Source organism: Ceratosolen solmsi, unplaced genomic scaffold, assembly GCF_000503995.2.
Source record: "Ceratosolen solmsi marchali unplaced genomic scaffold, CerSol_1.0 scaffold35, whole genome shotgun sequence".
Taxonomy (NCBI): Eukaryota; Metazoa; Arthropoda; class Insecta; order Hymenoptera; family Agaonidae; genus Ceratosolen; species Ceratosolen solmsi.
In genome coordinates this window covers 5,487,006-5,497,769 of record NW_011948423.1, presented here as the reverse complement: position 1 = coordinate 5,497,769, position 10,764 = coordinate 5,487,006, and the positions used below count along the sequence as shown (strand labels likewise).

Genomic DNA, 10,764 nt, shown 5'->3' with positions numbered 1-10,764 from the left:
GGAATGCCGTGAAATGGTCCGATTAGCGCTCGGCGACAAAAACACCAAAAGAAGAAAAACTCGACCGAAATGGATATAGAAGAGAATAAAAGAGAGAGAGAGCGAGAGAGCGAGAGAGAGAGAGAGAGAGAGAGAGAGAGAGAGAGAGAAAAGAGTACTCCGTGGCCCGCGCGAGCGCGCGCGCGCGCGCGCTATAAACACTTGCGCCAAGGAGCCCCACCCACTTTTTTGCCGTTTCCTCCGGCTTCTCGCCACTTTTCCTCTCGCTTCTTACCCGCGCTTTATCCTCTTTTTCTCCTTACAACCGAATTAACCTCGGCTGATTGGATTCCCTCTCTTCGAAATAAGCCGGAGTAAAAAATTAATTTTAATAAAATCAGCTTAACGCTTTTTTGCTCCCACGTGCCAATGCATCCTCGAGGATATTAATATCCATTTGGCGACTCGTCAGCATCGACGATAACAGCGATGGCAAATATCGCACGTACAGCCGCATGCGGGGACTACATTAACGAGCTTAAATAAACAGCCCGCTCGCGGTCGTGAATAATAAATAATATCTAATAAATAATGAATATTAGTGATGATGATGATGATGATGATGATGATGATGATAGGTGCTATAAGGGGTGTCGTGGGCCGATTGCAAACTATAGCTTGACCAATGATTTGGGCGATCGAAGGGAAAAATTGAAGTTACAAAACGGCAATGGCACTCGCGCAGCATCGAAATGCATGGTCGGCTAGGTTGAACTGAACCGGCACGATGATGCGGCAGGTTGGGAGGCGCAGGACGACCGGTTAAGCTTTGCATTATCTCCGAGCGCGAGTCAACGTATGCGCATAAAGAACGTGTGACATTGAGCCGCATTATTTATACGTGGCTGTAAAGAAGCGTCTCGATACGCATAATTGCCTCCGGTTACGCACGGTTACGCAACTCGCGGACGTGAGGCGAGATTGGCCCGAGAGTCGTGAGCGCGAGACGAGGAGGAAGCCGAGCTACGAAGACGAAGAGAGTGGCGATATCGGGATACGAAGATGCTACCGGGAGTACTCGCGCCTACCAGCTCCTCTCGTTCGCCCGAGATGCTTGGTGTGGCACGGGGTGGGGATCAGGATGGCTGTAGCCAAGCGCGCGCTCCCCTTTTCCATTATGCTCGGCTCGATGGGCATTTCAATATTTCACAGCGCGTGTAATTTAAAGGGCGCGCAGCGCGAATCGCCTAGGCCGAATGAATATTTAGCGGCCGGTAATGGCTGGGGCTCGTAAGTATATTACGCGGGTTACGCGAACACTTTCGTCGCGCGGTTGAATAATGGGTCTTGAGGTCGACGGGTGGCCGGTTGGGAGGGAGGGCGGGAGAGAAGGGGTTAGTTCGCGATTGCCGAGTGAATTGGTTGGTGTCGGTGGTCATAAGTAAGGAGTGCTCGAGCACGTCGTCGGGCTTCCCTGGGGAAGAAGCCAAAGAAGTCGCGAGTTGGTACTTACCGACAGAGGAAGTCCCGCTCGCCGAGACAGAGTTCGAGGCAATGCTGGCGCGAGGAAGCATTGGTGGTGCGCCTGGTGTGACCCTGGAGCCGGTGTCCTTGGACTCTGTCGATGCACCAGGCCCTCTCGCACGGCTTCACCGAGAGGCAACTTTTCTGGGCGTAAATCGTGAATACCGGGAACTGGGACTGCGATAGCGCACCTGCAACAACGCAATAGTAAGATGAACGGCGTGGCGAAGGCCTCTTAGTAAGAGAGAATGGTTTACGGAGCGGGAGAGTGGGGCGTGGGCGGCATTGATGAGGACGGAGAGTCGGGGAGAAGCGACTTCTTCTTCTTCTTCCTCAGACACGTGCACAAGGCGTATTAAGTGCCGGCCAGCGTCTCTATGTCATTTCGCATCTAACTGTACACGGCGTGCCAATCCCGTGGCGTACTCTATTCCTCTCTACTTTTCGATCTCTCTCTCTCTCTCTCTCTCTCTCTCTCTCTCTCTCTCATTATCTCTGGATGTCCTCCATCCTCCGCTGTCTCTCCTCGTTCCTATATCGATGATTCGGCGCTACTTTGATGCTATTCAAGCTTTATTTACTCAGAACGATAGAGCATTTTATATATAAATTGCATTTACGGTCCTTTAAAATACATCGCGTGCGTGACTGGCCCAAGTTTCATAAGCATTCGAATGAAATTTTCATGAAATATGGATAGTTTTGTTGGGCATGCCCTCTCGACAAAGTAGGCCTTCGATTACGTGAAACGATAAGTCGAGTGATTAATGTGGCTGCGGCAATATTAATTATATAGTGTTGCCAGGACATGTTTTAATTAAAAGAGGGACAAGCTAGTAGTACCTCTATAATCATGCTAATGAAACGAAAACAAATGCTAAATAAGAGCCTGATAAGACATCGCTGATCGTTGTTTTGTTATTTTGTTGTTGCTTTTTTTTTCATTCATTTCGCTACTTTATCCTTGTTTTTTCTGCGATGCCATTCCCTCCTCCTCCTCCTCCTCCTCCTCATCCTCCTCCTTCTCCTCTCCCTTTTTTTCTTTTTGTTTTTTAATTTTTGCTAATTTTGCGCGTATGATAGGCGCTGGAATGGAATGCGAGGTATGAAAGTCAAAGTGCCTTCCTCAAGCGCAGCGCTTTGTAATTAATCTTGTAGTAAGTTTGATGTAAGATTGACTTCACAATAAAGAGTAGCAAACTTTGTTGGAGTGTTTGAAAGAGGAAAATCAATCGATCATCCGAGGCAAGTTTACGATAAAGACATAAAGCAATACAACTTTTATACTCGAGGCATATACACGGCATCATGTATTTAGAGACTACTGGTATGGTAATATTGAGTATATTAAACCAGTATCGATTGAATACTGAATTATTGCTCTATTAAAAGCTTGATTGATGTTAATAAATAGATGTCAATTCGAACTTCAAAAACTATTAATGAATGACAGTCTAATACGGCTGGTAGAGGAAAAATTAACAAAAAGTTAATAAAAGTTGGAATAACTCGCAATTTATCATTGGGCACTATAACGGGATGTTGAAGAGCAACTTTTATAAATGATACGCTTTCATAAATCCTTAACGGAAAATTAATATACGGTTGTTTTCGGATTCGGCCATTACTAAATACTCATTGCCAAAAGGTGGAAAGATCTTCTCAGCCACAGAACTTTTGTACGAAATGTTCAAACATACGAAATGTTTTGTACATATTCGCTCATGTATCAGTGGCTCCATCTCTTCCTCTGTCTCTCTCTCTCTCTCTCTCTCTCTCTCTCTCTCTCTCTCTCTATCTATCTATCTATCTATCTATCTATCTATCTCAATGTGTGCGTAACCATACTATATAAATATCATTAGGATATGATCAAAACATATGAATAAGAATGACCCTGATAATTCGAATATCGAAATTGAATGTAATGAGAGAATTGTTCCAACATCGATCGCAAAGTTAGAATTAAAAGAGACGCTCGCAAGCCTGCTAGTCTTATTAAAATCTATAATAAAGTGTATTAGCAAAGACCGTTGCTAAAAATGCGCAAGGTAAATTGCAATTCATATTGAATGCGTACAAACGGATGGACACGAGATGTAGTGCAATCAAATTTAAATATATCATTACAAAGTGGACAGCGGTACTGTAAAAATTCTCGACAAACTTCATTCGTGTTTGCGAGGAATTATTCAAATTAATATCGAGTCTTCTTTGAATTTCATGAATAAGTAATGCCGACGTCTTCTTCCTACATGGGGTTGGATTTGCTTAGGATGAAGGGCAAGCGTCTAATCATCGCTGAAAAATAGGAAGCTCATCCGCGGCCGACGCATGTATCGGTACGCGCGCTTCCCCATTCCCGTAATTATCTAATGGGGACGTCGATGGAAAAATGACTCGGACATCCTCGGTGGCGCGAGCGCGGTAATCGGATGGTCGCGGAACCGCTCCAGCCAGCAATAATTGGACCGAACCGCGGGGCACGAAACGGACGGGGGCAGTGAGCCTGAGTCCCCTCGGACGATTATTTATCGGGGACGTCGATAGAGAGACGAAATTGCGGTTAAAAAGACGTTAGTCGTTACGCGGCGGTGAAGAGCCGCACTTCATTTCGCTTCATTTTGCCGCACTTCCGGGGGTCTACTAAGCCATAGCACGTGCGAGCACGGCGAAAACAAGCAGCGCTTACAGTTATAATGCTACCGCATTACAAGATAATGGTGTATTATATACCGCGGGGAGCCTCTTCATCGCTGACTCTGTCCCTTTCTACCGATGTGCGAGTTTCACGTGCGTATACGTACGCTCATCGAGAGTCGAGAGATGTGCGAGCGACAGGGACATGAGTACCGCAGGGCGTATGAGACGGGTGGGCCGGGTGATGGTGGCTCGTGATGGCGGGGTTGGGGGGGGGGGGGGGGGGGGGGGGGGGGGGGGGTTGGAGCATTGCAAAACCACCAGGCAATGAGCGAATATTGAAAGTCATATTTGCACTTGCTTTCGTGCCCGTGTGGTTCGTGCATACGCGAATCCCAACCTCCACTCCAACCCAAGAAGAATAACTTTTCCAGATATGCGTAGTATAAGATTGGAATGAGCATGAGCTCGCGCGATTACTAGGCAGGAATTAGCAATTCGCGAAATTGCCGGAATAGACAGTTTCTTATCTTGAATAATTGCATGAATAACACGGATTCTTGATTATAATAGGTTTTGCTTGCTTATGCCATGGATGTTTAATACGCGACTTACCTAATAATGTTATAAGTTGCTTGTAATAATGAATCGAGCTCCTAGAAATTCGTTTGCGATATTTATATTGAAATGAACTTTGAAATTCCTCGAGCTTGCGAAATTGTTTAATTATGAATAAAAGTGTTCGATACGTCACACATACAACTATAATAATATCGTTGGTTGGCCCAAGTGCCATTAATGATGTATCCTTGGGAATGAATTTATACGAATCGTTTGCACATTATGTTGAAGAATGCTAGGGGAGGGGAGGTGGATGCTTTAGGTAAAATGTAATGAAAATCACGAAAACAATAGCGATTGTTAATGATGTTCTCTCAATTGACGGGGCTACGGAGCTAAATTTACGTGTATCTCCAATGATAATTCGTCGAGTGCGTTAAAAATGATATTTCAGTGGTATTTATTATCTTGACAGGTGGTAAAATTTTAGAGAGCTCAATTATTGAAATGGATTGTATATTTCTTGAGCACGTTATGTACACATTTTAATTACAATTTTAACTGGTAATAGCAGTATTATTATTACTAGCCGTAAATAATTAGAATAATTTATCGCTCGTCTACGTATTATATAAAAGTAATGAATATTAAACAGATTTGTTACCGCTTGCAGTAGACAAGAGTGGCAAAATTGTAGAAAGTCCGTTGAAAAAGAATTCACCGATGTGAATATGGAAATCGTCGTAGATAAACAAATTTATTATTAGCGCAAGAAATGTTTGATCGGCGCACACCCAACTACGTCCAGCCTAATTAATGCAAATTAATAGGATAAAATAAAATATATTTCCAAACCTAACGGATGCGTAATCACATTCACTGTTTTATTCCAAACAATACAGTTATTTAAATGCGCCAGAGGTGTCCTTTTAAGTCCCACTCGTTCCAATATGTCATTCCCTAATTATAATTTCTCTCCCGGGACTTCCAATCGAAGCATATACTTAGTTTTTTCTCCGCTAACGGAGCTTGATTAGACGCGATGGCATCTCGCTTTTGTCTCGCTCTGAAATTAAGTGACAATTTGTACAAAGTAATAAGTAGTGGCTGACATTTTATAAGCAGGAGCCTTCGAGCAGTAATTGTAAAGCTAAAGTGCCCGTTCATTATATTCTTCGTATTGGCTTTGATAATTCATAAGGAAAAAGCCCAAGTTTGTTATAAATAACCTCCCCCCCCCGCTCTGGGCGACCGCCAAACCCCTTGGCGTCTCACGCGGTTATTGAAAAAGTCTTCATGAACCTGTAGGTGCGCCACCCCGAGCCCCCGAACCAAGTAACTGTACATTGAATTTGTGCGGCTGTGATTTACATCGAGCCATCTGCCGCGAAACTTTGCGTTTCGACGCCCTGAAGTTCAGTGTAACAAATAATTGGCTACCGTTAATTTTGTAAATTAACGTGTTACGCGGGCTTAATTACACTTGGCGAGGGAAGGGAGTGAAACAAGCGAAGGAAGCCGTATTATAACTCTTCTTTTCTTTCGCTGCTCTTTTAACTCGAAATACTCATTCCTGTTATCTCTTTCTTTATCTCCCACTTTCTCTCTCGCTCTGCCTCAGCCCGACTGACTCTCATACCCTGACACTCTCGTTGCCAATAAAACTAATATACCGTAGTATACACCTGGAGGGTATTTTTCACAACCTCGAAATAAGGTTTACGAACTCGTACAGTCCATTTAAGTTTTTCGTCGGCTGTAAAGTTTAACTTTTTTTCCCATAGCGGCTCCCATAATCATCACAACAATATGTGTTTATTAAGGTGTACATGAAACGTGCGTTAACCCATTACATCTAGTAGCTTAATCATCGCGGGTAATTCCCGAGGTTCCTACTTGATTAAGTGATACAGGCTTCGTTTCGTGCTTGGAGGAAGTATTTTATTTACTTTTTTTCCCCGAGCGAAATTGCTAATTTAATTTATATTGTGAGGCCGGCCTCCTTTGACAAGCTGCTCTTAAATTTCCCGGAAATTCGGCTTTCGGGCAAACCTAGAGTAAGTGCTGGATGTTTAGAACGGATCGTATGCCGCAAGTCTTTAATTCTTCAAATGCAAATGTCGACTGTTACGAAGTACCAGCTGTTTCGAATTTTAGAACAGGATTGATATTACGGTAATGTTGAGCTCTCAAAGTGACAGATAAAATGCCGTTATTCATCGTTGTTCTTTTAAAGGGCGATTATTATTTATTCATGACTAACTGGACATACGATGTCACTATAATAGCTCGTGATGTTTCGACTTGAGGCAATGGTAAAAAGAGTAAGACTAACGAAGAGAAGATCAGGAAGAGAAGTAAGAGGAGAATATTCGCGTTACCGGGTAGAGAAATCTAATTCATTTAGCGTAAGCCACACCGATAATCTTCGAGAAATAATCACGGCATACGGGTGAACATGCACAGGTCACGGCACCGATGTACAGGTGCCGGACGGGGGAACGTGACGAGAAAAGTCTGAGCTCCACCATGATGGCACGAGCTTCTCTTTGCTCTTTCTCTCTGTCTGTCTGTCTGTCTGTCGTTCTCTCTCTCTCTCTCTCTCTCTCTTTCTCTCGCATTTTCCTTGTCCTAATTCATTCCCTCTCCACCCCCAGCCATCTATACATCCATCCATCCATCCATCTGTCTATCCATCTATCTATCTATGTATCTCATATGTACTAACATACACGAGTACGAATTTCCGTGCATGTACACGCGTGTTTGTGAACAGGCCCAAACCAGTATATATATATATATATATATGGGCTTACGTACGAATGGTAGGAAGAGGAAAACGGGCAAATATATTACATAATATCGCGCGGTCATAGCATCCCCGGAGATAGAAGTACACGCGCCCCTGGCCATTATGTATCCACTTATCTGTCTTTTTATCCCTCTCCGCGTCTCTCTTTCTCTCCATCGATCTATCTACATATTTATATATATCTCTCTCACTCCCTCTTATCTACCCATCTATTTATCTATCTATCTATTTACCTATCTATCTATACATCTAACTATCTATCTATCAATCTTTGTGCGAGCGCGTGCGCGTGTGAGAAGACGTGTGCGCGCAGACAATAAGTTGCGCAAACGTTGCGGAATGCCTCGATCACTGATATATAAGGACGGCCGTAGCACTCTGGAATCTATTCCGCGAGTTTTGAAGACTACGCGTGGGATCCTAGCGGGACATCGCGCTCCCGCTGCATACGGATAAACTCATGCGATGTATGGGCGGTGCGGGAGGTGGGTTTTTGAAGAGGACGAGTCGAGCGAGCAATGCATTTCCGGTGTACACACAACAATGTCTTGCGGTAACACCGGTGCGCGCTCACTAAGTGGGTGCGAGAGCGTACGCATTCAGTTGCTCATTATAGTTTGCCCCCATGGAAAATATCTGTGTTTATTCGATGATTAAATGGAGTTGCGCCGCGCGGGGATTGCGAGGTGCATCGGAAAGATCGCGGCCTTGGTTACCCGATAAAAACGAATGGTATAATTGATTGGATTTAAAGCAGCCTAATGGGAAGTCAAATTATAAGCAAACGAGCGATAGAGAGTCCCGAGTTTTTCCTAATTTCGGTCTTGTTATGCGAGTAATTTCGTTAAAATTGTACGTGCGCTGCTTTACGATGTCTTGGGTAGTGTTGCTCGATTTTCGAGTTGTCTCGTGTCGAGAGGGGATGAGGAGCGATAAGACGTTCGTAAATGTCGCAGATTCTCGTGCGCACTTTAACAAAGTAAATTATTCAGTATAAAGAGGGAGATTCTCGAGGATACGTCGGATGCGTACGCATATGCGTAATTATTCCTTACTTTCGTACCATTTATAATTTCTATTAGGCTTTCGGGCAATTTCTAATAAATTTTGACAATTTAATGTGATATTTGAATACGATTAAGTTATGTTTTTTGTTTCGTTCTTTCTTTGTTTACTTAGTTATCGTTTTTATTTTGTCTTACGTTAATGTCACTTAATCTAGAATAGAAGAGTAAAAATGCATTATATTAAAATTATTGGATATATTATATTGATAAATTATTGTTTTAAGGCATTATTTCAAGCATAAAATTCTTAGAAAAATGGATATAATTGGAAATGTAAAAGTTAACCAGCCAAGGTATATATTTATTGGTTTCGAAGAATTAACTCATGAGACGCTCCTGAACAAATGTCTTGAATTTTCAATTAATAACGATGGCAGATGGAAACAAAGTAGGGATAAGCTGAGCTTTAAGTGACGTCGAAAAGTAATTTATTAAAATTTTTTATGACAACTGGAAAATGAAGACGATGTAATTTTATGGCCTCATAAATATACTCAATTACGATACGTAAACTTAAAATGAAATTAAATTCTAACGCGATTATAACTCCCATAATTCCTTCTATTAAAAATTTATTATAGCCTTTATAGTTAATTTAACATTCTAACAATGAAATAAATATACATTTTATTTTCATGATTGTGATTAAATTTTACGATATACACCGCAAAATCTTGTAATCATCCAAAGAGTAAAATTACGAGCCGCATCTCGGCGCATTAATTCTCAAACTCAAATACTACTACTACGTGGCAAAAAATTTTTATCAAAGAAATTTCAAACCTAATAGGACGTTGCTTTATTACTAATACAGAAGTAATTTCAACGAGTCGTAAATAATATGGCAATGAATATGGCATGGTAAATGTGTCAGCTCTTAAAGATTCCCTTAATGTCCGACTAATCAACGTATAATTGTAGTAGCGAGTTCGTTCCTCCTTCGCGAGAAGTGAGCTTTGGGTAAAAATTGGCGGAATGGACGAGCGGGTGAACTGATGCGAACAGACCGCAAGGGCATGAGCGTTTAGTTGTGATTATTGTGAAAATTCCAGCGGAAAGAATCGGCCACGCGTAGGTGGACGCGCTCTCGGGCGCGGGAAACATACGGCGCAGCGTCGTAAAAGAGCGGAGGGAGGGAAAAAAAAATATTAGCCCAACGATTTTCCGCTCTTGATAAATCGTAGGCGGAATGAAATGCAATTATGTGTTATCGTGTCTGCGCAAGATAGGGCGGTCGGGTGAGGGGTGACGAATTGACGCGGGAGGAACGAGCGAGAAGGAAGGGTTGAAGGAAGGAAGGAAGGAAGGAAGGAAGGAAGGAAGGAAGGAAGGAAGGAAGGAACGATGGGACTCGTGCCGTGTAACCATGGGATATTACGGGAAGACGTCGAACCTGTCCGGGGAAATAATATTTTAGATTGGGGGCGAGTTTAGCATGTATGAGACGCTTGAATAAAGCGAATCTTGAACTACTGCCAGCATTTTCAATCGGCCTTTGAGCTCGGCGATAGCAGGACGAGTTGCTTTCTTCTTGACTTCTTCTTTATCTTCGAGCGGCTTCGACAACCTCTTGCCACCATTCTTTTCGCCAGACATCGCTATAGTTTCGCGAATCGAATTCATCCGTATTTTGACGCCAAGCTACGACTCCTCGGCTTACCATTCGCGAGATGCGCGTACCTATCTGCATACATTTTCATCTCGTTTCTAAGTCTGAGGATCTCTCGGGCTATTCTTTGATCTCGGGTAAAGTCGTTTTTGCGTTTGCTCTCGTCAGTCCTATCCGTATCCGCTTTTCGCGAATACCGTGGTGCCTTGCTATGGAGCCTGCGAATAAAAGAGGACCAAGTCCGACAACTGAATTCAAAAATTTTAGATGCAGGGAGACGAGCAACGGAGGGGCAGCCACACTCATACGGACGAGGACAGCGAAATGCTTTAGCACCTTCTTATCCCTCGGTTATTTATGTTGTTTTTTGTTTTTTCTTTTGTGTTTTGCTACTTTGTACTCGACAAAACCTTTACACGCGACAAATCTCAATCTAAGCGATGCTTGAGATTTTTACGCCGCTTTGGTCACGTTCGTCTTCAGTGTTGGCGAGACGTGTATGAGGCTCCGATATGAAGGGAATATTAAATGTGCATGTATTCACTTGTCTCAAATCTCTCGGCTCGAGCGGA

General features: G+C 43.1%; 1 protein-coding gene across 1 annotated transcript in view; it reads right to left on the bottom strand.

The window, feature by feature from the left end:
• The window catches only part of neo (ZP and PAN domain-containing protein neyo), a 105,375-nt gene that overhangs the window by 63,214 nt on the left and 31,397 nt on the right, over positions 1-10,764 (bottom strand). The window contains 1 exon segment of the mRNA XM_011499610.1: positions 1,493-1,694. Within this exon segment, the coding sequence (XP_011497912.1) occupies positions 1,493-1,694 (202 nt within the window).